Genomic DNA, 27483 nt, shown 5'->3' on the forward strand with positions numbered 1-27483 from the left:
CACACGTGAGCTCGGCACTAACCCCGTGAGTGCGATGTCACCTGCCTCAGTGTCGGGCTCGCAAATAGCCACTCAAATAGTTTTCGTGCGGACGGAAACAACGACTTTCTAAAAAGAATTTTGCACTTGCTTGATTTTGATTTGCTGTAAGATGGCCACTGCCAAAGGTGACCGAGCATCCAAGTTCGAGACCTTAAGACTCCTGGAAAAATCCAGAAAGGAAAGGGACGACGCTGTCCACCGAGAAGGCATCCTGCGGGAAAGACTTCGGCAGTATGAGTCCAGGCTTCGCTCCACTGAGGCCCTGAAGCAGAAGTTCAAGACCTTGCTCGTAGACAACAAGGAGCTGAGGAAGCAAGTCAAGACACTGCGTACGGATATCGGCCTGGAGTGCAGTCCCAAGTTCCTCAGCAAGACGACCAAGGACATAATCGACGACCTGCATGAGAAGGAACGTGAGTGCGACGCTTTGATAGAGAAGGCGGCGAAGCTGGGTCTGACTGTGGATGAACTGACATCCGAGCTGGCCAACGCCGTCACGTCCAAGACGCTGCTGGAGGAGCAAGTCCAATCTTTGCAGCAGAACCTCAAGGATATGACCAACAACCAGCGGCGTTTGCTCAAGCTGTGGGAGGACAAGAGGGTTCAGCGGGAGCAGCAGGCCTTGCCCGCCATCGCGTTCAAGCCCGGGCAGAAACCCACATTTACTCAGAAGGCCGTTCAGACGGACATGTCCATCAGTGCGTCCCAAAAACTACCCGTCAACGCCTTTGAGACCAAGATTGACGATTCAAAGACAGCATTGGATAGACCCAGTTTTACCACTTATCATCAGGATAAGTCTTTTATGCGTGATGAAAGTAAAGGGATTCACAACTAATTCATAAGTAGTCTATTAATTTATAGTAGCAAGATATTGTCCATCCAGGAATGCGTTTTGTCTATAAACCACAAGCTTCTGGTGTTGGAAATTAAAGGCATTTACAACTAATTCCTACGTAAGTGTCATTGTCTAGAATTAAGTCAATGATTTAAAACGCCTCATAGTCCGTACATGTGACAGACATTCTTAAAATAAATAATTCAAATAATGAATTGAGAAAAATAATAAATTCAGGACATGACAGGCTTTTAAGTCATTTTGAAACAGGCATGTATATGGAGACCCCCGTGGAGCGTGGGTCCTTCCGGAGGTCCTTTAAACGAAAGTGGCGCGGCATGATGACAACCTGGAAGTTTTGACGAAGAAAGAAGAAATAACATTTTCTTTTCGCTATGTTTTCTGCGGATCAAAGTTGTTGGTTTGTCCGCAAGGTGAGTCTTTGTGTCATATAAAAGCCTGACTTTTGTATTCTGAAAAGACAGGCGTTAGCTAGCATGCTAGCCTGTAGCAGCAACTCCTGTGTGTCACTTTACGAGAGCAAGACGAGTTGAACCTCCACATGAATTATTCTGTGTTTTCTCCCTTCTTCCTTTACAGTAATTTAATATAAGCAGGACAGACATTGACGGCTTTGCCTAGGAAAAGAAGTGTGCAAATGTGGCATCATAAAGTTGTCTAGTTTATTTATAACTCCCATAAAAGAATCTAGAAATTTACAGGCACATAGTAAACAAAATCATCAACATCCCCTGGTCGAAAAAAGAAAAACCGAGAAAGACCATTTTGGGAAGATCATTATGAATCAATAATATAATAGGAAAATCTTACCACCCTATTTTTAGGTGATTTGCTGGAGGGCTGCAGCCAGCATGGTTTGGGGCGTCTTGTTGTTGCCACCCACTACAGCAGTTTTTGTCATCCTCAGCAGATTCAGCCTTCTTTCTCCAATCCAGACCCTATCAGGTTAGTCAATCACCGTTTGTGTTTGTATTGAGCATTCTTATCAAATCATCATCAAATTATCTTACAGAATGTTTGACCGTCATCACAAGCGCCAGTGCCTTTTTGTCCTTTGTCCTGCTGTGCAGCGTCACCATCATGGTGGGCTTCCTCATCTTTGAATATTATTCAGGTCAGTGAGGTTCAAATCAGATGGTGTGAATGAAATATTTTCCTTGTGATTGATGTTGTCAATCTTTGTTCTGCTTAGTCATCCCCACCGTGGCCTGCTCCAAAATTGCGCTGTTGGGTCAGCTGCTGCACCCACGTCACGTGGCCAACTCCCTGCTCCACTGCGCCCTGGGCGTTATCGTGGCCTGGTGCGCCGCCATCGCCATTGGGGGCCGCTACGAGATGCTGACCTACCCTTGCAGCCTCCAAGACGTGTAAGTCTACCTTTCCGCAGCGCTTGAGAGTAGCTCATCGCTAACAGATAACTTGTCTTGCAGTCCTCCTCGGGTGTGTCTGAATGAGTACCAACTCATCCTTTTGCTGGCGGGCGCTTTCGTGGGTTTCTCTCACAACCTTTTTGGCGTCATCCATAACATGAACTATGTGTCTTTCCACACAGTTCAGGTACGTGTGTCATTGGACATGTCTATGAGTGAGTCACTTTTTGAATCCTCCCTTTTCTCCTCAGCAATACAAGTACCTTCGCTTTAAGGGTGCCCTGCCGCTGGTGGTGAAGAACAGTGCCGCTCAAGCTCTTTACTCTATCAGGAACTACATTCTCATCTATTTCTTTTTGGGTATGTTTTTTTTCTTCTTGCTTGTGAGTGCACAAATTCAATTCCCTGAATAATAAAATTAACCTCGTTCATTCTGAAATAAAACAAAGTCTTTCTTTGACAGGTTACATCCCAAGAGAGTGGCTCTGTAAAATGTTTAACCTTCACTTAAACAGGTCAGTGCATTTTGTGAACATCCTCCCTCACACGTGTGTATCAATATTCACAAGTAACCCCCACCTTTCAGTTCCACTCACCGTCTGGACACCATCAGTGGGCTCGTGGACTTGTCCCTACTCTACCACCTGTGGACCAGCGCCACCTTCCTGCTCTTCCCCTGGTACACATCCTTGCTCCTCTTCAGGATATTTATCACGGAGGTGTGTGTGTAATTACAGTTCCATGTATGTTGTGCCATGATTAAGCAGGAAAATGACAAGGTTCACATTTTACATTTCTCATTTCATTCAGGGCTACAGTTTCCCAGTACAGTCATCGTTCACTGAGGAAGTCCACCAGTGTCTTCCAAGAGTTCTTTCTGACCCATCGCCAGCTATTTTAAAGGTAGTCCATCAGCTTTCGTCCTAAGGCATTTTGGCACATTTGCAAGTTGACTTGAAATCTCTCCGCCCGGCAGTTCCTAGCCCTGCAGGACTTGGCTTTGCTCTCTCAGCACTCGCCATCGCGACGCAGCGAGGTGTTCAGCCTCAGTCAGCCAGGTTTGTTTCTGCGTGTTGAAGTGTTTGTCGAGTGATTAAAATGGGCGACGCCTCTCCATCAGGTGGACATCCTCATAACTGGATCGCCATCAGCAAGGAGTGTCAGTTGCTTCTGGCAGACCTGACCCAGCGTCTGGTCACGTACCACGACCGCGTGGCCACCAACGGCAGGACCAAGTCGCTTCCTCCGGGAAGCGGCGAACCGAAGTCCTCGTCGGACTCATCTTCGGGTAAATGGTCGCATGCGCTGAAGTTACTTCAATGACGGGTTGTCTTTTCTTTGGGCGTGGTCATCTAAACATTTCTTCCAATCTTTTTAAACTTAAAGTAACCTCTAGTGCGGAAGATCTGATGAGTCCAAGGGCCAGAAACGTCTCGATCAAAACTCCAGATTCCGTCTTTGCCCGCAACGGGGCGAGCCCCATGACGGCGCCGTTCACCCCGCCCCAGCAGGACAACCTTTTTGCCTCGCCCGCCCTACGGCGTCTCACGGCGTCTGTATACCAGGGCTCGCCGTGGTACGGCTCTGTGCAGAGCCCCCATGTTATGAGGAGGGCCCCCAAACTGTGGTCCACCTCAGGTAAAGGGACATGTGCAGATGGGAGCCAACGGTCAACTTTGTAGTCATTTGGCCACCGTCTCCGTACAGATTCCCACTCCAGCGGCAGCCCCGTGTCGTCCCCCGTCCTGCTGCCCAGTCCCAAGCAGGTTGGCTATCAACCCAGTCCTTTGACCCAGTTCCTCTACAACAGGAAAGAACAGGTACATACTTAGTAGGTACTGCATACAAATTGTGGGGGGGGGGAGATATATAATTATTAAATATTCAAGGTTTCCTTATTTAAACATGAACTCTACCCCATCCAGGTTAAAAGCTTCCTGTCCAAGCGTGTGCTGATTGCGTATTTGTTCAACAAGGTGAGCTCACTGCCTCCAGTATCACGCCAGCGCTTTTCACGCAAATGCTCAACGTTTTCTCTTATTTCGCAGCTTCCAGAAGCCTCCAGTGAAGCACTGTTTGCCGACAGCCAAGCCCACATTTGGGCCTTGGAGGGTAAACCTCCCCCAAAAAAACTAATGTCACTTCCTGTTCAATACTTTGCGTTAACCAACTGAGTGCTTTCCAGGATTATCCTACTTGGTCCAAGCCTCCTTCACAGAGGACCACTTTGGCGTGGTTCAGACTTCCTTATCCAGCATCCTTAGCACTATGCTGCTCCTGCAAGAGGTCAGATTTATACTCCACCTACGAGGCGAGCAGCATTTTTATTGCAGGAATATCTTGAAATAATGGTGCGGTTTGTCCACAGGCAGTGGACCGACACTTCAAGCTGCCGCACGCCTCCACCAAGCCCGTGCGGACGGCGGGTGGCATGGGCGAGCCCACTTACAAGACTCTGCGCTTCGCTCTCAGGGCCGCGCTCAAGACGGCCATCTACAGAATCACCACCACTTTTGGCGATCACCTCAAGTGAGTGGCTTTTATGTCAGCGCTACAGTCTTCCGTCATACATGCTAACGTTTGATTTTTGCACCCCTGCAGTGCTGTGCATATGTCCGCAGAGCACCGCAAGAGGCTGCAGCTTTTCCTGCACTACAAGGAATAACTTTAAGATACAAATTTTTGCATTATGCTGATATGGAGCACGTGTTTTGCTTTTATTTTATCACAGGTCAGACGCCTGTTTGTACATACTAGTTTGTTTAAATAAAAGTGGGAAAAAAAACATCTCCGGTTCTCAATGCAAATTTGAATAATGGAAGCAGAGAACTGGGTCAAAGTTGCTCTTTGCAGTGGAAGAGAAGCGCGACTCTCAGAGATGGAAGAGCGTATCGAGGTGAGAGACGTTTGTGTTTATTCGGGAATGTTTTAATGGGGCTTGTTCTTCCACAGCAATTTTAGAAACAAATCTCCTGAACTCAAACACTGGATCTGAAAGAAATATTTTTTTCCCTGTACTCTTGACTCCCTCAAAATAACAAACCTAGCAATGTGTAGAGCCATTACATCATCAATTGCTTACAGGGGACATTTGTTCATCCTTGTTTTATTGCACAAATTCTTCAACAGACTTCCAACAGAATCAGGAGACATTTCATAAATCTTAAGCCTTTAGGTGGCAAAATTTGAAATACAGTACTGTGTACAATGGACAGTCTTAGGCGAACAGAAGAAATAGGTGTACGTTGGCTCTGTATCGAATATAAACCTCTGCATCTTTAACCAATCAAATGTGTGACATCAAACAGCATATTCTAAATGTTGATTTTTAATTTTTTTTTTTTTTTTTTTTTTACAGTTTTAATATTTATATATGTACAATTCAACTAAGAGTTCTCAGAAAAACGAGAAAAAAACGCCAGGCTTCAGTTGCTCTCACAGCACAAAGAACGGGCAAGCACAATGTCCAATGAAACCACCAAATTTCGTGGTAAACCTTTAACAAGAAATGTGCTGAATCTGATCAGGTTGAGCAAAATAAAAATTTCCATCTGTGGCACATGCAGTGAAGGTGAGCAGAATGCTTCCTGTCAAAGATGGTGTGAGTGCTGCAGGGAAAAAAACAAAACCACCCCCGACCAAAAAAAAAATAAAAAATCTCTAGTGCATGAGTCAAACTGCAATATCCCTGATTGAAAGTGCACTCAGTTTGGGGGGTGGCTGTCAATAATTTGATTAAGATGAAGCTCGGCGCTACGACGGAAAGGGGGGCGGCTACGTGCTGGTGTACGTCTGGAGGCAGCAGTCAAAAATGGGACATTGGAAATAACAAGTGGCCAGCGTTCAGCACCGTCGCTGTCCGATTTGTGTTGTGCCAGTGTGTCAATGATCATCTTGTCCAGTGAAAAGCAGACTTTGCAAGAAATGATTGTTGTGTTCAAAATGTGAAATATCTTCTTAGTTGTTTTTGGTCACAAAACTTTATACAACAAAGTTGGTGACTCTAAAAACTGGATTTTGAGTCGTATGTTTATAGGTTTTTTTTTGTGTGTGATTTGTCATGGTCCAAATTTCAGACAATATATTTGGTGTTTTTTTTTCTTCCCTAACTTTTGATGAATGTTCTTCTGACGTACCTGCTTTTTACTGGACTGTATGTATACATATGTGTGTGTTTGAGTGCGCAAGGCTCAGGAGGACATGCACTGGACATGATCTGGACCTCCCTCCTCTTCGTCAGAAGTGTCCGGTGAACTCCACGACTCATCTGTGTCTGCCTCGGCTCCTTCACGTCGGGTCTGGATGGAGACGAGGAGAGGAAGTGAGTGTGGGGGGGGGCGATTTCATTTATTTATAGTCAACAGTGCCTTGAGATACAAGTTGAATTTGTTACATGACCTTGCTCGCACATCTCAAATCATATTTCCCGACTGAAATGAATTGACCCCAAAAACAAGAATATAGTATTGCGTTTTCCTGTATCACTACCATATGTGACACAGTAGGTGTAGCAAAGCTCACCCTGGGGGGCCGTCGGTTCCTCATGTGTCTCATTAGGAACCACAGCAACTGGGTGTCGTACTGGTCGCCATGCCGCACGCTGTCCTCGTCGCGATCCCGTTTGTTCTTCTTCATCACCTTGGATTCAACCACAAATGGCACATTTGGTTTCAAGTACGGCTGCGAAAAGGAGCCTTATCTTAGAAGCAGATACCTCTTTGAGGCCCTTGAGTCCTGTGGGGGTCTCAGCGGTGGGAGCCCACAGCTTGATGTCGTGGTCTAGGCCACTGGTGGCCATGCCTGGTAGGTGGGGGTGTGGCTCTAAGCAGTTCACCTGTGTGGCAATAACCCCAAAAGATGATTTCATAACCATTTACTATGTGACCCTAATGCTACTCAAGCAGAAATCTGACAGCTTGTACTCACCACTCCGCCTTTGTCGCCCTCCATGAACTGAACCACGCGGGCCGAGTGTTTGTCCCACAGGTAGATGTGTCCGCAGTCGCTGCCGCTCACCACAAACTCGCTACGTGGCCCGTAGAAGTTGACGCCCTTCACTGTGCGAGGGGGGAGAATCCAAAGAGAGATTTAACGGCCGCTGATAAAGAGTTTGGCGGGCGTGTCGTCTCACCTGTGGCGTTGTTGCGGTGTCCCTTGTATCTCCTGCAGTAGTCGGCGCCGTCGCTGTGGTTGGAGTCAAACAGGTAGATGTCTTCGTCGTTGTAACTGGCTAGTAGCTCTAGATTGCAATAACAAGAAGAATATGGTGAAACCCTGAAACTCCCAGTTTTGGAGCAGGCCTACCTGTGCCGTCGTGACTGTACACTAGGCAGGTGATGTTGGTTTTGGACTCGCTGGACACCAGATGCGAGGGGCAGAACTTCTTCACCACGCCGTTATTGTCATTCTCGTTGATCTTCCTCTGGTCGTAAATCCTACCGAGCGACAAGGCAATGACAGGCAGAGCGTTTCAATTCTCTTCCGCTAGATGGCGGAAGGTACAACTAACACGTATCCGCCTGCTGACTTTATACGACACATTTGTGTTGAATTTAACAGGTCCAGATTTCACACTGATTAGGAACCACTGAACACGTTTGCAACATCACGGGACGGCAGCCATTTTGCGTAGGTACCTGATGTACTGATCCCTCCCGCCAACCGCAAAGTGCTGCGTCTTGGCTGGGTTGACGAAGATGGTGTAGAGGCCCACTTTTTTCTCACCCTCCTTCACCATCACTAGTTTGCTGAGAAATGGGAGGAAACCTTCAACAGGGTTTTGACGGTTATCTTTCACACCAAAACTCATCTACGAGGGGTGAATGGAGGCATTTTCAAAATGATGCGCCACTCACTTAGCGGGCCGGTCCAGTCGCAAGTCGATTCCAAACACCATGGCGTCCTCTCCCGCTGACAGAAAGGAGCACGGCGAGTCAGGCTCCAGAGCCAACTGGTAGTCCGACACAAAAAAAAAAAAAACAATCAGTGACATCTTGTTTAAAAAATGTGTGCGTGAGCTTGTTTTGCCGGACCTTGTGTGCAGCCCCTTTGTGTTGTGCGACCCTCTTGGTGGTCTTGCAGCGTTGGGTGGCAGAGAGCTCAGCCACGCGAATCTGACCATCGCGAGCGCACATGGCTAACGTGGAATCGCCGCTGTGAGGTAGGAACTTGGCCTGCACAACCCAACCAAAAGAAAAGTGTCAAGATGTTTTGTCTTGTACAGTGAATGAAAGTGTTGCGCTTCTCACCTGAAAGACGTTGCTCTTGTGGCCGCTGTCAAACTCCAGCTCGGCGCGCCGCATCGCCCAGTCCCAGATAATCACGCGGAGGTCGTCGCTGCCGGACGCCAGACGCGTGCCCGACGGATTAAAGTGCAGCGTGTTGACGCAGCCCGAGTGCCTCTCCAGCCGACCCTGTAGCTCCAACCTCTGCACCAGCCCGCGGGCACCACACACTTGCCTCACGAACTGCTGCGAGTCCCGGCCGATCTCCCGGCAGCGCAGCGAGGGGATGGCTCGCCACGCCGGCCCTCGCAGGTCCCGCAGCTCGGCGCCCAGCCACGCCTCCATCGCCTCATCGTCGTCTTCCTCGTCATCTTTCAGCTCCTCGTCGCCATCGTCGTCATCATCGTCGTCGTCATCATCTGAGCTGGAGGAACGGTTGTTGTTGTTGTTGCCACCGCCGCGAGGTCTGTTCCGTTTCCGGGCGGCCCTTCTCCCGCCATCTTTCGCCCTCTCTTGTCTGCCTTCCTCGCTTTCTCTTTCACCGTCCTCGGTCAGGGAGAAGAGGCCGCTGCCATCCATGCTGTCAGTGTCTTCCTCCTCCTCATCGTCATCATCTTCCTCCTCGTTCAGCTGACTTTCTGGCACATTCTTGTCACCAGATGCCTCTCCGTTGTCTTGAGGTAGGGCAACACAGATGGAAGTTCTTGGCCAATTATCTTCTAAAATGCCAACCTTCTAATCTACGGTGTCATTTACAGGAAAAAGAAGAGTAAAGGATTTACCAAGGTGCCTGGCTCCATCTTTGCTCCCACAGGCGTCCCCATCTTTGTGGCGATCCCCGCTGGCTTCTTCCTCCCCAGTGGCCCCTATAATAGAACCCAGCAGCTCTCAGAGACAAGCCCAGATGTCTACCACAGGTGGTTTCGCAAGTGAGTTACCTTTGACCGAAGTGGATTTGCCTTCACTTTCTGCCATGACTTCCCTGAAGGAGACTCTGTCACACGTAAGAAGGGGGGGAAAAGTCATGCAGAAGAGAAAGTATTCAAGTTCAGCATTTCCTGTTTATTGTGTACGTGACAAGCGTATGAAACCTATTAGCCAGGCTAACCAGCGGGCTAATGCCACCCCAATACATCCTCGCACGCTTTGTGACGACATCGTTAAAACTCGGATTGACGTGCACAGGCCCGCTGACATTAGCACGGAGCTAGATATCCACGCGGTTGGCAAAATATCGACAAATACGCAGCTGTCATTTTTGTTGTTGCAAACACCTGTTTGATCACAAACACTGCAGCTAACTTAGCCTTTAGCATTTTTTTTTTTTTTTATTACCTCGACTCGCAGGCCCGACTCAGCGCACTTCTTTTTCCTTGTTTCTTAAAGCTCAGTCCTTGTAATCTTTTTATATGGCAGCTTTGCGATCGTCACACCGCGCCTCTACTGGCCAGGCTGAGACAGAAAGGACGCCGCATTGTGCATCAAGTTTGCAAACGAAAACGAACCAAGAAGCGTTCAAACAAGGTCGACTGCTCTGTTTATGTTTTGACGGTTCAGCTTCTATTTTGGGGGGTACGGGAGGGGGGGCACTTCCGGTGACGTAGACGGTGACGTTGTCGTTTAAAAACCCAGAAGTAGCAATAGCAGAAGAAAAGAGAAAATAAAATTAAAATCTACTGGTTACCCGAATGACTTGATCCCATTCGTGTTTTATATTCTTTAATATGAAAAATGTCCACTTCTGTTTATGTTTTGACGGTTCCGTAAATATATAGTTCAGGGAAGCGGGGCACTTTCGGTCAGAAGCGAAAGAAAAAAAGTGAAAATAAAAGTATCACGTTACTGAATTCACCTTAGTTCTCCCTAATTATTTTTTTTAACGCTTTTTATATAGTCTCATTTTATGCACGCTCACTTGTTACAGAAATATGTCCAGTACAGCTGCAGGATCCCGTTTCTCTTTGATGGTTCCTAAATTTAATTTTGGTTGGTTTCCGGTGACTGAGTCAAGTTGTTTTCAAACTCGGAAGTCGCTGCAGAAGCTAAACACATTTAAAAATAAAAGCAATGTGAGCTTTTATTTTCTTTTGGTCTTACTTCCGCTTTGTTAAAATCTTTTGTCCTAGATCATTCAATGTTTCTAAAATATGATCCTGAGCAATAATTATTTATTTGGGGGTGTGCTGAGGGTATTTTTTGCCCTCCCGTAAATAAAAGCTGGTTTGATCAGGACACAAAATAACGACTCTCCCTAAAAATATTTGTGTGAATAGGACAAAACTGCACAGCCTGAAGTCAGTCCAGTGCAGTGATGAATACTCAAACATCCGGTGGGAAACAACATGACTTCCTTCCTGTGTTTATGTCAGGACCCTAATGATCTTACTGCATGGGGATCTATCTATCTCTCTCTCTCTCTCTCCTGCATGCTTATGGGAGCTCACTTTAATCTCACGATCAAAAATGTGTAAGCATAAACAGTATGTTTGAGATTTAGAGCTGGATTTGTGCTTCTTGCTTGAGTGAGGTTGGCCAATCTAGATGTTTTCATGCATTTTAAAATGATACTTTCACATGATTTAATGATTTATTCATTTAATTCTTGTTTTAGAGTATGGTATGATATAGTATAGTATGGTATAGTGTAAATGACAAAATACACGTCTCCTTTAAAATAGTACAAATATAATAAAATAAAATAAGCAATACTTATTAGTTTTTACGACCTTCCGGGAGAGAGACGACCACCTCTTTGAACGGGGAGGGGGGTGGGCTATGCCCTCTTTTGACCCACATCACTTAAGTTGCTTGCAGTGTGGTGTGCCTCCTCCACTTGCTCAACGCAGCTGTAGTCATGCGGTGCTGTTCTGCGTGTAAACTTTCTTCCTTTTGAACTAGTCCATCCGTCATGGAGTACTGGAGGCAGTGCACGGCGTGGCTCATCGGCTGCAAGGTTCTGCCAGTCAACCATCGCGTCACGGCCGACACCGCACAGGTGTTCGACCTGGCGCAGACGTTGCGCGACGGCGTGCTGCTCTGCCAGCTGCTCAACAACCTGAGGGCGCACAGTATCGACTTGAAGCAGATCAACCTCAGGCCGCAGATGTCCCAGGTACCACTCCACTCAAATAACTTCATTTTCATTTTATCATAATAATATTACGTTATTGCACAAAATGAAGAAGGAAAAACTGTTGCAGTATACTGAATAATACAAGACAACATTGTTGATTTTACAACAATATTGATAGGATGACAGTATATATAGATATACATTCTATTGATATAATAATGATAAAATATGCTATTGTGATATTTTTCCATCACGATATAGTGACATTGATAATTGATATAGTTTATTCAAAAAAAAAAACCCCAGATGTACCAGCACCACAACAATCCCGTTGTATCAATACAATACCGTATAACAAAATAAGATTCTCCAATAATATCGATCATATCATGATACAGAGATTGAGTGATCACTAAAGACAAGTTTGGCGACTTCCAATTTGTTCCGTGGCCTCTCAGGGGGGGCCAGATAACATCCTAACTTTGATACGCCCGTCTGGCGGGAGCTCTTAAAATATCTTCAACAGTAATACTTTTTCTCATCAGGCCATGTTGAATGGCAAATGTCTTGTCGATGATGATGTCACTTGAATAACCCTTAAGATGCAGCAGCGAGGCCCTGTTGTGCGTACTCACTAGACTGTAATGGCAAAACAGTAGGACGGCCTGCAGCTGTGGGACATGTACTAGCCAAAAGAAAAAGCCCTACGTGTGCGGCCCCCTTTCACGGTGACCCGCTATCTCTCCTCGGCTTAAAGCACGACATCGGGGTTAGTGGAGTGCAGTGTTGTAGGACAAACAAGGCTCCCTCCAGCGCTGCTTTGGCCAGATGATGTGCTGTGACTTTTATTTGTAGGATTCCAAACGTACTCACAACTATGGCAAATGTATTTATTTATTTATTTAGTACTTTTATTATTATTATTATCATTTATTATGATTTATTTATTCTTTATGATGTATTTTTTCTTCATCCTTCCAGTTTTTGTGCTTGAAGAACATTCGCACCTTCCTGAGGTGCTGCTGCGACGTGTTCGGCATGAAGAAAAGCGACCTGTTCGACGCCTTCGACCTGTTTGACGTGCGCGATTTTGGAAAGGTGACTTTCAGATTTATTGTATTATTGCCATATGAGCTTTTCAATGAACAGTTCTCCAAAGCGCGGGGACGGCTTTAAAGAACGGTGCTGGCATGCATTTTCTTTCTGTTGACTTGAAGTCCAAAGAAGCTTCCAGTTAATCTGATAATCCCACACACTGCAAATATGTACTGTACCAGCCGTCTTGTACGGTTCCTTATAATCTCAGTCAAACAACCTTCTGGCAAGGCGTCACCATTCAGTGTGTCGGGTTCATCCCAAATGGACCAGATCCGGCTCTTGTGATGTTTACAACTTGTACAAATGGAAAAGTTTGTTGCTGTTTTTTTTTTTTTCCTTTCCAGAAAGGAGCATGTGAAAAATTAGAACCGAGATAATCCACTTTTTGTTCGCGATGCCAACTGGAGGATGAGAAGATGCGGCATTAGAACAAGACTAACCTACATTACAGTGACCCCATGTTTTATATAACCCCTTGATTTTTTTATTTCTTATGTCCCTAAGAGAATGAGTCAGATAAAGTTCCTGTTAAAGGCCTCAAAGAGATTTGATGTTGAGTGTCATACCACAAAGATGCAATGCTGCAAATTCATGTGGTGGACACAGGAAGCTGCATTTTCAAAGCTGTTCATAAATTCATTTTCACGTCTGTAGAAATGTGAACATATTTCCCATTCTAATTGCAATTTTTTTCTCGTTTATAACGTCAAAGAAAATTGCAGCCCTCCCCCCCTCCCCTTATTGTTTTCACTAACGATAACAATCACAATTTTGCGGTTAGCACACTGTGAAACCAACATATTTCCTGAAACTTTGAAGAATTTGACTAAAACCATCCTCAATGTTTCCCCAGGTAATGGACACTTTATCCAAGCTCTCGTACACAGCAATTGCCCAGCAAGGAGGATTCAAGTAAGTGTCTGTTGTTCTGGTTATTTTCCCTAAATGCTTGCTTTAACACGCTCCTCACGTCAGGAATAAATAAACTCTCCCGTCTTAAATGTTTTCTTTGTCATTTGTAGGCCTTTCCACACAGAGGAGAGTCTAAAGGACGAGGACATTTACAATCACCTGGAAGACCTGATTGAGTATGTATGAGGTGTCGCCCCCCCCCCACCCCCTCGCTCTTTCTCTGAGGGTCCATTATTGCTGTTGATATAATTATGTCAGCGCGCGTGTGTCAAAACTCTGCTCTGTTTATTTGCTATTATCAAAGGAAAGGAATGAGTTTGCATGACATGCCTATTAAACACTCGGAAAGCTAGGTGGGTAACTTGCATTCGTGCCAGTAGGGGGCGCAAATGAATCACTATGGTTGGAGCTACATCACACAAGTTTGGTCAAGCTCTAACCTTGAGCTGCTAGATTTTTAGTTGAATGTTTTATGTCGTTAAAATTTCCTCCCAAAAAAAAAAAAAAAACTTAAAATGGACACCAAGATTTCAGATACCCTGCCATTTGGGTATCTTGTGGGTCTTCTCACGAGTGACGTTTCTATTCATTTTCATGTTGAGTTTCAGGGCTAAATTTTCAAAACAATCAAAGAGATGTTTACTACATTTAAGTTTGCCATTTTTATTTTGTGGGGCTCATAGTGAAAATGCCATGGAAGGTGAGGAGGATTTGTACGTGGCAGTTTACAGCCTAGAAGAAGACTATTCAGGGGGAGAGATTTATGAAGACCTCATGAGGACCGAGCAGCAGGTACACACACGCACACAAATGAGTATACAGCTTGCCCAAAGTACTTTGTATCGCTTCTTTTTTTAAGATTCACTGCAAGTCACGTTTCTTTTCAGAAGCAGGTTGAGATGTCAGACGTTCGCAGCTGCTGCCTCTCCGAGATCAAGCAGACGGAGGAGAAGTACACCGAGACGCTGGAATCCATCGAGAAGGTACTCGCCGCCGGCCTCTGATCTTGCAACGGCGCGATCAAACGCGCAGCTCTTTCCACTGTGTTGACATTTATTATTAATTGCTTGACACGATCGAGACCATATTTTAGCATTCACACTTGAGTTTCTCCACTCACGACTTGGCAGCAGGCCAATTTTGGAGCCACTACCGACCGAAATGACCCCCACCAAATATGCACTTTTGATTTTAGTGGCTGTCCACTTGGATATTTGATGGTGGCCTATTGTTTTTTTTTTTAATCTATCACTTGTTCCACTTTTTATGTAAATTTTCCACTGGTGTGGCCCTAATTTGCAATAGCGCCCGCTTCCTTTTGAGTGCTGTTATAAATTAATATGCATTAACATTCGTATTGTTGCCAGAAGGTTGCATAATGACGCTTCTGTTTGTCTGCGCGTGTTTTTGCACAGTATTTCCTCAACCCGCTCAAGAAGTTTTTCTCCGTGGCCGAAATTGACCAAGTGTTTGTAAATATCCCAGTGAGTTTTCCTCTAATTGTGGGGATGAATCCATGTATTCTTGTTATTCATGTTATCATTGTTATTTTCAACACATTTCATTGCTTTCACATTCACCGCAGGACATGGTGAAGGTTCACAAGAGCCTGATGGCTGACGTTCACGATTCCATCGTCAACAAGAACGCATTGAATCTCTACCAGATTTTCATCAGCTACAAAGAGAGGTATTCATTTTTTCACGTGGATTTACAACTACAAATATCCCCCGCATCGACAATTGCTGTTGCTTGAAAGTGACTCTGTATCTTCACCCACCTTGCTGATCAAGTCACGGGTGAATGAACTCTATGTGAGGGCAGTTATGATGTCAATTACTTTCACTGTATTATTCCTTTTTATGATGTCCTGATTATTGTTTGATTTGTGTGGCCGGTCCCTGCAGACTTCTCATCTATGGCGTCTACTGCAGCCGCGTGGAGATCGCCATTGCTGTGCTCGACCTCATCTGCAAGGAGAAAGAGGATGTGCGGCTCAAGCTGGAGGTCAGGATCTCATACGATCACCAAAACCACTACCAAGATTGGTCATTTGCTCATTAAGGCGGCCTGCGTTGGTCACTCAAAATGTCCCAGAAGTTCTCATACCACTTATGCTTGCAGGAGTGTTCGAAAAGGGCCAACAATGGCAAGTTCACCCTGAGGGACCTGCTGGTGGTCCCCATGCAGAGGGTCCTCAAGTACCACCTCTTGCTACAGGTATGGACTATGTTTTTATTTATTTTTACGGAAGAAATTGGATTCTTTTCTAAATTTATTAGGAAATAATGACTACATCTCAAAATAAAATTTTACAAATGATATAAATACATTATGTTACATCTAATAAAAAATCTAAAAATCTAGAAGGTTTATGAATTTTGTAAAAAAATAAACAAGGTGAAAGATGGTGTGATCTACTTCAATGTGACTGTTCTCCATTTACCCACTAGAGGGCGACTTCTCCACATTTTGGCCCACAGTCTCAGTAAGGCCACCAAAATATGTACATTTTAATATGAAATATGTCCTCAAATACTTTAACTGCCATGATTTAATGTCATCACTTGCTCATTCATGATTTTGTATCCTGATTGTTTGGTGTACAAAAGATATGCAGTTCAAAGAGGACCATTTAAAGTGTAAGAAAATAGAGTCAATTCATTTGCGTTCATTTGCGTTGACCTTCACAAAGTCATCCTCAGGTGTCGTCAACAGATGGCCGCAGGCGCACATGCCTTCTCCTGCCATCAATTACATCCCATTGCTGATAGCTGGAGAGGAGGGCGCGTGCACGTGTGACTTTAAATGCTCTTTTAAATGCAAATTCCCCCAGCATTTTAAGGATTAGCTCAAAGTGTGTTGTGGGTTGTATTTGGATTTTTTAGGGGGATAAGCTTTAGATTTTGGGGATTCAAGTTGAGAAAAAAACTTTTTTTTTTAAGTTGAAAAACTCGTTACTGGCTGTCTCTCTCTAATATAATATACATATAAGAGATTAGCCCGATTAACAATTAAGTTACGTACTCGACCGCCGTATGACCCTAGACGACAGCAAATGAATTCTTTTCATCCTCCTGCAGGAGCTTCTCAAACACACTCACGATGCCACAGACAAGAGCAACCTGAAGGTGGCGCTGGATGCCATGAAAGTAAGTGGAAATAGATGAGCAGTGGTGAACCTCTGCTCTGGAAATTCACATTTGTGACTGTGGATTTTTTCTGATGACCTATCCTGTTATTTTCTGCAAATCTACCCAATCCATTTTTGGCGCAGCATCTGGTGACATCTTTGTTGCCAAGCCACTCGATTGAACTGAGGAGAGGAGCTTAATTTAGTCAGACCACAGCCGTATCTAACAGTAAAATAGTGTTTTGCCGCCATCTTGTGGCATCTTTAGGTAATAACAAAACTTTTTTAGTTCACATGAAATATTTACAGCTTTTCCCTCTTTGTGGCAAGGCTTGGTCGGAACAGCCGAGGTTCCATGTACCTAATATTGTGGCCGATGTAAATACTTTTGCATCCATCCAACTTGATCAAATATGGTGTGTAACTAATAAAGTGTGTGTGTGTGTGTGTGTTTTGACAGGACTTGGCTCAATTTGTCAACGAGGTCAAGAGAGACAACGAGACTCTACGCGAGATGGACCAGTACCAGCGCTCCATCGAGAACCTGGTACGACACGTGCGTGTTGTGTTTTCATCAACATCACATTTGTGTAGTGAATAAATATAATAGAATGTGTTCAGGGTCGCTCATTGAGAGCATAAACATAAACTGATAGGAACAATATGCTAATTGTTGCTGGCAGTGTCTAATTAGACAAAGGCCAGCGTTTATGTTAAAGGAATTTAAGCCAGTCAAATATTAATTAGCAGTTGATCCTTTTCATTATTATGCCTTTTAATTATGCAGGGACAGGCTGGAAAGAAAAAGTCAAGTAGTAGAAAAGAACTGTTTTTATTTTACAATGTCATTAGATTTGTTGTGGAAACATATGAATGACAATGGTCAAGTATTAGTTTACAAATATGATTGTTGTTTCATTCATATTTTCTGATCATGACTTTTTTTTTTTTTACTTGAAAGAACCAGCCTCTAATCCACTACGGTCGCCCGAGAGGAGATGGAGAAGTGCGCATGGTGTCCAACTTTGACCGAAGGAAACTGGACAGGTTTGCTAAGCGGACATTTTGTCACCATCGTAACACTGCGACAGACTTGATTGCCGTCTCTTTGTTTTTCAGACACCTCTTCCTGTTCGACGTGGCCGCCGTGGTGTGCAAACGACGCGGAGACAACTACGAGATGAAGGACGTGCTTGACCTCAATGTCTTCAAGATCACCGACAACCCCATGTCGGACAAGGAGGGCAAGAAGGTGGGCTTGGACACAATAGTTGATGAAGTAGAAAGAAACTGGACCATGCTGGCTATAATTCACCAAAACTAGGAACTAATAACCTGGTATTTTTAATGGAAAAAAATGAAATTTGCAAAAATTCATTCATAATAGAAAACAAAAGTTGTACTTTCTGTAGAAGAGGAATTTATTTTTCTAGGTCTGAGTCCCTTTATTGACAAATCACACAAATCGACCCCTGTGTCCCAATTCCGGCTTCCTTTTCAAAGAGCAAGCCTGCCGCCGCCGCATCGCCTTCCCGTTAATAGCGAATGATGAACGTGCGCGGTGGTCCGAGGTTGCTCACAGCGATCTATCATTGGTCGCTAAATGAAACTTCAGAGCGTGAACGCGGAGTCGCAGCGGCGGCGGCGCTGATTTAACGCTCGGTGGAGCTCTAAAACACTTGTGGAGTTCACGGGGGCCGCAAACAGAGGCGGGCGGCGGCTGAAGCTGATTTGATCAGATGTGACACGACAAGCTGCAGCACATTAAGGCCCGAGAGAAGCCGGCGTTTATGGTACACCTTGGAAATTGATCCTCAACATGTCTGTGGGAGACGTGTGGGATGACACTGGAGAAATTCCAGAACATTTGTGCTTATTTGGTCTGAAAATGATATTCGACCGACCCCTGAGATGGACCAGCCGTTCAGGAGTCTGCCCAAATTTCCGATTCACTGATGTCGTTGAAAAATGTTTTTGGGGTCTTTTTCCAAAACGGAGGTAAAAAGAAATCCAATGTCAACACAGTCCTAATTGAATAAAGGAAAAAGAACATTTTGACTTTTTTTTTAGAGTCAGAATTTTAGAAAGGGCAGGACAGCAGTAGTTTCAAAATGTTAATTTTCTTTGACTTCAAAAAAATAATAATTGTTGCCCCTCATAGTGGTGTTACGGCTTCTACGTGACGCACCAGCACGGCCACACGGGATTTGAGCTCTTCTTCAAAACCAGGGAGCTGAAGAAGAAATGGCTGGATCACTTTGAAATGGCTGTGTAAGTATCCTCTTCCAAATGACATTTACGTTTGCATCCAAGTGTGTTTTCTTCTCCATTTACCGGATCAGCACTAACATCCGACCGGCGTTGGCCAACCATAACGGTCACTACTTCAAAATGCACACCTTTGACCGAATCTCCTCCTGCAGCTTCTGTCACCTGCTTCTCAGGTAACACTGCCACTTTCTCTTCATATTTTCATCCGTGACATCCGAGATGTCTCTCTGTGCAGGGGCATCTTCAACCAAGGCTACGTTTGTTTAAAATGTACATTGGCCGTCCACAAGGAGTGCCTGGGTCAGCTTGGACTCTGCAGGAGGACAGGTGAGAACAACCTTCAACTGATCCTGTCTAGATTTGAACAGACCAGAAAATACGCTATATAACAGATCCTAGTCCGGACTGCCCGAGGTGCTCGGATTATTACATACGGTTCATTACGAACCATTAATATGGTCAATTGGATGTGCACAGTCCATCAGATATGGTGGAAAATTTTATCGACTCGAATATATGGTCCGATTAATGGTGTAAATAGAAGCGCACAGACTGCAATGGATGAGAAATATGCTGTAAATATTGTTTATTTGGAAGATTCATCTTGGCTTCTTTTGCCATTGCAGAGTCATCCAAGCAGCGCTCCAAGGTAGGAAGACCTGCACTGTCTTCTCCAATGTAACCTTTGCTATTATTTTTTTGTATTTTTACGATGGTACGCTAATTGTATTTCCTCCGAGATGAAAGCTCCTTAAGTGTACCTGATGACTGTGACTCATTGTTTAGGTCGCAGCGATTATCTCCACTCAGGAAGGCACAACATCTTCAGACTCGGGTCAGTTTGGCTTTTTATGGATCTAGATTTTTTTTTTCTGGGTACTATGAGATGCAGACAGTTTTTCAAATTTGGGCAAGTCGCAGAAAACGTGCCGCTTTGCTGTTGCGGATATGAGTTTGTGTGTGTGTGGGTGTCGGCTTCACTTAATAGGTTGCTCAAGGGGTCCGGACGAAGGGCGGGAGACAAAGTGGCTGTGTCGTCCATCCTGGCAGGAGCGCTCCGTCTCCAATTCAGAGCCCGACGCCGGCGGCCATGTTTTTTTTTTGGGTGCCCTGAGAAAATATTGCATCTCCGAGCGAACGGAGAGGAATCTGCTGCCAAAGTGAACGGCCACTTTGGCGAAAGATGACTTTATGTTGGGGAGAGGGGCTTCAGTTTCTTTTGGGGGGGGGGGGGACAATTGTCTTACAACTGACTTTATTTATTATAATTATATAAAGTCATTTAGTTATTTCTGGTAAATGTATGCTTTTATTTTCATAAGACTGACATTTTTAATGAGAAAAAGAGTGACTAAGAATTCATATTCAAACTTGGAAAAAAAAATAATTGTGTGCATGTTCAAGGTCTCCCCAGGATGCTGGTGATCCAAGACTATGACGGCGTCCCCTCCCCGCCAGGCGGCCCCCCGTTGCGCGCCCGCACGGGCGACGTGATCGAGCTGATGTTCGCCGACCTGCACAGCTCTTGGTGGCAGGTGCGTGCGTGCACTCGCAACTCTTCAGGGAGGGATGAGGTGTTACGGCCAAGCTGCTCGCCTTGCCATTTCTACCTTCATTTCTTGGTTTTATCAGCAGGAATCAAAAACAAGCAAAGTATTTTTAATGAGAAGTCAGATAATCTGATTGGCAAATATTTTCTCGCCTTTGTGGGGGCTCAGAGCTTCTCGTCTGTCACTTTGACTATGACGCAAAGTGTTTAGTGCAATGTATGACACACGGGTCATGTGACTCTCGGTCAGATGAAATCATAGCTGGCGCTGTATGATGTCAGCAGCGAGATGATGAATTTAGCGGCTTTAGCGAGACAATAACACGGCGGCCGGGTGTTTGCAGCTTGCGGAGGAGCTTTCAATGACGGAGCAGCACCTTTTGCTTAGTGAGGCAGATGATATCGTTTGACTTCATCTGTTTTTTTTTTTTTGAAAGGTCACTAATTCATCCCGGCTGGTGGCGGAGGCATTAAATCCTCATCTTCCATATTTGTCTGTGTTGTGACAGACCTTCTTCACCAAAAGAAAAAAAAATACCATTTCCTCTTCATCATCAGCGTGTGCTCTAATGAGACTGAGCTAATAGAGATTTAATTTAATCATAAAATAATGTCATCATTTTTAAAGTGTATTATTTTCAAAGACTGACTGAGCAGTTATTTCTCAAATTAAATTTGATTGACATGATTTACTATAATTAAATCGATTTTAGTTCAATCGTTGACAGAAAAATGATGACATTAATGCAACAAATATTAGAAATAACTCTTGATAATCCTAAAGGTCAGTGGCTCTGATTAAGTGGACCCAAAGTGCTCCGTGGCCATCCTTTACCAACTGCTGCCATAGTCTTTCCATACTGACACTTGTCAAAACCAGAAAATAGAGCATTTGCACCATCTTAGAAATACACAACTCACTTACTCAGTTTCAGAACAGAAGCACTCGTGACGACAATTAAAACTCCGCAGGGTAGCCTTAATCTCGGGCGTCCCCGACGGCGCCACGGGATGGAATTACACATCCGCCCTCTCACATCCAACCTCCCTCCCCCGTTACCCAGAAGGCAATTATCTCCGTCCCGCTGGCACAACAATACAATCAATCACAGTGATTTCATTTGATCCTTCGGCGGGTGCCTCCTGTTTATGCTGCCCGAGTAATGCGTTTAATCTTTTTAGCGCACGCTTATCCAGAGCATAACAAATAGAACCAAAAGAGCTTGGATGAAATGTTATTGCGCAGAATGAATCACAGAGACTCCAATTGAGTTACCCGCCAGGCTTTTTTTGAATGCTCTTGCCTAAAAAAAAAAAAAAAAAGGTGTCCTAATGGAGACGAGTTAGTAGGGAAAACGAAAAAGGTAGAATAGAGTTGGCAGGAACATTATCTCAATTAGTTGACTCAAACGCTTCTAAATGAACTCAATCTATCCCCATGAAGTTCACAAGCGTGTCACTTTGGAGTGCAGACTTCCACTGAGGACATCCGGCATATCGTTCAGTGGAAGCTGAAAGCGAGAAGTAATAAAAGTTGAAACCGTCAGCGTGAACTTGGCAAATCCTGTGAAACTCTAAAAGGGACTTTAGCATCAATGCTAATGCCTACATGACATGATCAGGTGTACAGCACAATACACATTTTGAGAAATTTGACAAACAATGCTGTCCAATACAAAAAAAAAAAATCAAAGCACATGAAATAATATAGAACAACTTCAACTCAAAGTGATTTGTGCAAAGGATTAAAAAGAAAAAAAAATCACAAATACTTCTGCATTTCATTCCTACGCTGAATAGAGATAAACAAGAGCGTGAGTTAAAACACAGTTTGTTTGGTCTCTGCGCTGTTTGAGTATTCGCTGGCGCAAACTAGCCTCCATTACTCCGGGGCCAAACGAGGCCCTTGTTGTGATGCGCTACAAATCAAACTGCCGGCAGAGTCGCGAGCGTAATTAACTGGGCCTGCAAATTAGACGCGTCGCTTGTTACGTGCTAATTGCCCAGGATTTATCCACGGCGGCGTGGGAGGGGAGGAGGAAGGGAGGGAGGGATCGGAGAGGGGGGTTGCGGGACAAATTTAACGCGATTAACATCCCGTCGCATTCGCAGGGCAGAATCCCGGCGTGCGGCAAGATTGGCTTCTTTCCCAGCGACGCCGTGAGGCCTTGCCCCTGCGTAAGTGTGCATATTTCCTTGCTGATCAATACGTCGCATTAAGCGTGAGCGCAATGCATTTAGCCCAGTAATGGCCACTATTGACGTCTGGGGCGAAGAGATGTGCTTTTCCATTACATGCCTGCGCTCCCTGTCGGGCTCTGATTTTAGCCCCCCGCCGTGCCTCCAATATCACATTAGCAGTGGTCTGACCTCCAAGCCTTTCAAGTGCGATGAATGGCAAAATAACCGTACGCTTTCTTTTCTTCTTCTTCTTCTTCTCCTCCGTGCCAGCTACCCAAGCCTGTCGATTACTCGGCGCAGCTCTGGTAACGACACGTCATTCTCCGTTACGTCCAGTGGTTCGCATTCACAAAGACTCGGTTGCAGGTTCGCCGGGCCTATGGAGAGGTGCCAGGCCGAGGAGGAGCTCCAGGACCGAGGGAACAGCACTTATCTGGTTCGGCATCGGAGTAAAGAATGCACAGAGTACGCCATTAGTATAAAGTAAGTTTGGTGTGACAAAACCTTCCTTGGTTGCCGTGCTAATAAATGACAGCGCAAAGCTCTTGAATTGAATCTAGGATGCAAACAATAAATTAGTGGCGTTGAGCACCCGATGTCGCACCTCTGCGCTCTTTAGTCGCGCTCGGCTCTCGACGCTATTATGGAAAGACAATGGAGAGCGACTGCCGACTGCTTGAGGTGCTCGTTGTGAAATCTTTGAACGGTTCACAAAGGGAAAAATCCTTTTAATTTCCCCATCCATTGTTTTGGGTCTTCTATCGGGAAACGTCTGTTTGTTTGTGTCTGTTTGCGTGGCTGCCTGTGCATGACGGCTTTGCATACTGATGATGCATGCTCAAAATGGAGTCTTAAATGCCAATAAAGACTCTCTCATCCACTACACTGGGAGACAGACATATTTGCCTCTACAAGAATTCAAACTGGTCAATTTGAGGCGCACGTTAAATGCAATCTGCCATTAGATATTGGTCTCATTTGATGTTGCGAAAGAGGTCTTGAGGATACTCTCATAGACCTTCGTGACTTTCGACACGGGAGACCGAGCCTGACGTCGGAAGCGTGTCTAGTTGATTAGCAGCGCATGTCTTATTCATCCTCGCCCAGGTTCAACGACAGAGTCAAGCACATTAAGATTCTGACCAAGGACGGCTGCTTTTACATCGCAGAGAGTCGACTCTTCAAAACGCTGCTGGTAAGATGCTCCGCGACGCTTGAAACACGAGCGGAATCTATTTGATGTCGTTCTCTGCTCACGGTGTTTTTTGTTGTTAGTCACTGCAGAACATCACCATCATTAAAATATGATAACCAGATGAATAATAATATCAATGTAGTACAGTTAGCAAAGCGAGAGGGACTCGGTAGATTCGTCCATTTGTAAAATACGGTAGGGAGGTAGTTAGGGCAGTTAGGTCGAGTAGGTTAGCAGGTAGGTTGGTGTCGGTAGGCACCGCCGGAAGACATCTTGGGAGGTGAGTAGTTGGCTGCAGATTTGATAGATATGTCATTCAGTGATGTGTGTTTTGGTCTCCTGCAGGACTTGGTGGAGTACTACAAGCAGCACTCCTTAAAAGAAGGCTTCAGCAGCCTCGACACCAATCTGCGCATCCCTTACCGGGAATGCTCCGACGGAAGCTCGTCTTGGGCCATTAGCAAGACTGGCAGCGGTGAGTGCGCCCTCGCAAGAGACTCTTGCGTCTGACAGCTGGAGATGCTCCCAGCTTAGAGCGGAGATAGATACTGGGGGGGAGGGGATTTATTTGAGGGGCCCTGTCTTGTGGGCTTTTGTGGAGAAATTCTTTTTGCCCGCAAAAAGCCATCAGCGGCACGTCAACCCGGTCGGTGTCTTTGATATCCGACGCATACTTGAAGGAAGGAGTGAGGAGACGGCAGGTAGTGAAGAAATCGCGGTAATGAGGCGGTTAGACAGACGAGACGACACGGACAGAAAAGAGACGGATGGGAAAAAATGCAATGAGGAAAACTTTAATGAACCTCAAGTTGTTGCGTCTGACTGGAGGAAAGTCGCTCGGGGGATTAACGGGCGGACATTTGGTGAAGAGAAGAGTAGGTAGACCACCTTCGATGGTCATTGGTTGCTGTGTTGATGCAGGGATGAAATAGTAAAAAAAAAAAAATACATTTAGAGTCAAGATAAAAGTGAAATGAATGGAGAGGCATCTTGGCAGCTCAGCAGGCATCGCCAGAGTGCTCCCAGTTAGAGGTCGGTGCCCCAGGCGAGCACCTGGAGCCCCCCCTACTCAGGGAGCGTCATGGCGGCGAGCACACTGCTCGCCTCCGACATGCATGCACAATTTTCCTGACAGGACATGACATGTCACTTGCACAGCCAGCCAAGTAGAAGAAGAAGAGAGGAAGAAAACCAGTGAGTGACACAAACCTGAGGGAAACCCCGGGTCTCGCGGCAGGAACATAACCTGGGGAAAAAGTTTGCAAAATAAAAAGCGCGGGAGGTAGCTGGAGTGAAAATTCGTAAACAAGCACCACAAAGCTAACGTTAGCCTTTTGTGTGCGCGCACATCCTCGTCCCTCCTCGCGCGCCTTCAAAGCAGCGGCGCCATTCAGCGGGAAGACGCCTTGACAGAGCCACTGATGCCTCAGTGCATTCTGGGATAGATTATTATTGCCTTAAGTCATCCGCCCCCGTAGACTTGGAGCTAGAGAGTGTGGGCACCGGCTTCCGTGAAGAGACAGATGCCATGCCAAACAAAACAGAAATAAAAATAAATAAACACAATCAAAAAAAGGAGTGCTTATAGATTTGGGGGAGAAAAAACAGATGCTGCTGCTTTGCCAGAGAAGCATTTGACTAGATGTTTGTGTGTGTGTGTGTGTGTACAGGCCTGAACTTGAGAAATTTGCCTGGCCACTTGTTGCTAGGCAGAATTCATTGGGCACCTGTGCAACTGCCCCGAAGGTCATAATAACAATATCTAGTATGTGTACAAATACAGAGGTTTTTCTTTTTAATCGATGCCTCCCCCAACAAGATGTGAATCTGCAATATATATCATAAATTGACTTGCCTTCATTGACCCCAATATTTGCTTGGCTAGCAAAGTTCCAAAGGCACATGAGTAACTAACTGCAAAAACTGCATTGGACAAAATATGTATACATCTATAAACAAATAATAAAATATTTTACAAATCCAAAAAGCCTCATCTCAGTCGACGCCAGCCGACTTGTTGCTAGGCAGACTTAATGGGGCACAAGTGCAACTGCCCTATGAAAACAAAAGAACAATACTGGAATATGAATAAATAATAAAAGACCTCAGTCCTAAATCAAAATAGATGTTGCCCTCTTTACTCTTCTCTCCTACTCAGTGTTGCTTCCTTTGTTTGGTCTTTGACTTTGCCAACTTTCTCTTTGGCTGTGTGTGTGTGTAGTTACTCCTGGTGGTTGCAGCTTTGTTCCTCCCTCCTCCTCTCCTTTCTGGTCAGGTACAGCTGCACGGCCTTTCTTTGCTCTTCAGTCTTGTTGCATGACTTTTTTTTTTTTTTTCTTCACCCAACTAATAAATAATGCAAAACCAGCTTTGACGCTCGATAGCCAGCCGGTGGTGCCTTTTGCGTCACCATTAGGCTAGAAATGACTACTGTTGGTAGTATTGAATGAAATATCAATTTTGCCATTTTATTTTATGCTACATCAACACACGTGATCAGTTTGAATTATTTCTGGGTTCAAATATTGATATTGGAATGTATTGTTTCTGTTATTTATAGCCAAGTCTAGAAACACATCTTTTACGTTTAAAATCGAAGCATTCCGCTTCATTAGAAGTGCTCGGACGTCACCTTCCCCGCATGTTTTTTTTCAATCGCCTTATCATGAAATCCAAACACGTCTCCGATCCTCCGATGACATCTACAACTTTGTGTCCCATCAGTGTTTTCTCCCAGAGTGTTAGCCGTGGCCGTGGCTCGCTACGACTTCATCTCCAGAGACGCGTGGGAGCTGTCTCTGCTGCGGGGGGACGTGGTCAACATCTACACCAAGACATCCAGCGGCTGGTGGAAGGGGGAGGCGGCTGGAAAGGTGCGGTACGATACGACTTGGTTTGAATTTGTTCGCTTGTGAATTTCTTCGCTCCTTCCCAGGTGGGCTGGTTTCCGTCCACTTATGTAGAAGAAGACTGATTCAGCCTGGGTGACGGATGCCTCTGATGTCACTGGGAGAAACTCAACAGGAGAGGGCTATGCCCTTGACCCCCCCCCCCCCCCCTCCCTGAAAGGACTCTTATGCAGAGCACGTCAAATCACAAATACGTATCTAGACCCAAACCCCATCTTCCATCCATTTCCTTGCCTGACTCACCTCGTCTTATTATTGATGACTTGGTAGGCTCGTGTGAAAATTGCGTCGGCTGTCGTCAGGTTGCGTTAGCGTGGAAGATTCAGTCAGCCGACTGGAAGAAGGCAGACAAGGCCGGCCGGCTAACTGGCGTCAGGCTAATGCCGGAACTCTCTTGTGTTCACATCAGGGGAATAAACAGTTTCATTGATTCAGTCATCATTTTAGATGCGTGTCTTATTATTTTGGCCGCTGCTTCCGGCGAAATAGCCAAACGTGGTTGAACAGCAAGCATGGCGTGAGATCTGAGGACATTAGCCAGTTGTCATCCATATGAAAACGATGTGTGGTGGATTTTGTTCTTTGACGTTCAGGTCTTCATTTGAACTACGACTGAGGGGGCTTTATTCGGGCGCTTCAGTGGCAATGCCAAGAAGGATTTTGTACG

The 27483-nt window shown here is 45.2% G+C and overlaps 4 protein-coding genes across 8 annotated transcripts; 3 read left to right on the forward strand and 1 right to left on the reverse strand.

Moving 5' to 3' along the window:
* The first annotated feature begins 4 nt into the window (after positions 1–4).
* LOC147045888 (uncharacterized) lies at positions 5–971 on the forward strand. The gene has a single exon (XM_085930048.1). It carries the CDS (start codon positions 152–154, stop codon positions 878–880), a length of 729 nt encoding a protein of 242 aa, XP_085786174.1. The 5' UTR covers positions 5–151; the 3' UTR covers positions 881–971.
* Positions 972–1177: 206 nt separating this feature from the next.
* ndc1 (NDC1 transmembrane nucleoporin) lies at positions 1178–5056 on the forward strand. Its single transcript, XM_085929651.1, has 18 exons — positions 1178–1314; positions 1726–1846; positions 1914–2015; positions 2094–2268; positions 2332–2458; positions 2523–2631; positions 2735–2786; positions 2858–2990; positions 3082–3174; positions 3248–3329; positions 3392–3559; positions 3658–3909; positions 3979–4091; positions 4197–4247; positions 4320–4383; positions 4457–4557; positions 4640–4800; positions 4873–5056. The coding sequence occupies exons 1-18, from the start codon at positions 1276–1278 to the stop codon at positions 4934–4936; spliced, it is 2007 nt and encodes a 668-aa protein (XP_085785777.1). The 5' UTR covers positions 1178–1275; the 3' UTR covers positions 4937–5056.
* A 293-nt stretch (positions 5057–5349) lies between these two features.
* Positions 5350–10081, reverse strand: dcaf8 (DDB1 and CUL4 associated factor 8). Its single transcript, XM_085929653.1, has 13 exons — positions 9831–10081; positions 9434–9487; positions 9278–9361; positions 8520–9169; positions 8304–8444; positions 8127–8221; positions 7908–8018; positions 7576–7706; positions 7403–7510; positions 7198–7328; positions 6986–7105; positions 6793–6909; positions 5350–6569 (listed from the first exon to the last, which is right to left on the reverse strand). The coding sequence occupies exons 2-13, from the start codon at positions 9468–9470 to the stop codon at positions 6462–6464; spliced, it is 1833 nt and encodes a 610-aa protein (XP_085785779.1). The 5' UTR covers positions 9471–9487; positions 9831–10081; the 3' UTR covers positions 5350–6461.
* Positions 10082–10842: 761 nt separating this feature from the next.
* Positions 10843–27254, forward strand: LOC147045891 (guanine nucleotide exchange factor VAV3-like). 5 transcript variants are annotated; one of them, XM_085929650.1, is made up of 29 exons: positions 10843–10962; positions 11394–11607; positions 12550–12666; positions 13520–13578; positions 13689–13754; positions 14262–14370; positions 14466–14561; positions 14994–15062; positions 15164–15267; positions 15486–15585; positions 15703–15798; positions 16662–16730; positions 17172–17258; positions 17673–17758; positions 17831–17963; positions 18873–18982; positions 19054–19155; positions 19218–19309; positions 19609–19631; positions 19769–19817; positions 20387–20517; positions 22644–22709; positions 22983–23017; positions 23079–23195; positions 23820–23907; positions 24253–24382; positions 26129–26182; positions 26632–26780; positions 26843–27254. In XM_085929650.1, the coding sequence occupies exons 1-29, from the start codon at positions 10922–10924 to the stop codon at positions 26879–26881; spliced, it is 2631 nt and encodes an 876-aa protein (XP_085785776.1). In that variant the 5' UTR covers positions 10843–10921; the 3' UTR covers positions 26882–27254. The 5 variants fall into 5 exon arrangements, with proteins under 5 accessions (XP_085785776.1, XP_085785772.1, XP_085785773.1 ...); XM_085929646.1 differs by lacking the exon at positions 26129–26182; XM_085929647.1 differs by lacking the exon at positions 26129–26182 and having other exon boundaries at positions 14469–14561.
* Positions 27255–27483: the final 229 nt, after the last annotated feature.

The sequence above is a fragment of the Syngnathus leptorhynchus genome, chromosome 14, assembly GCF_054491065.1.
Source record: "Syngnathus leptorhynchus isolate UIUO chromosome 14, UIUO_Slep, whole genome shotgun sequence".
Classification (NCBI taxonomy): domain Eukaryota; kingdom Metazoa; phylum Chordata; class Actinopteri; order Syngnathiformes; family Syngnathidae; genus Syngnathus; species Syngnathus leptorhynchus.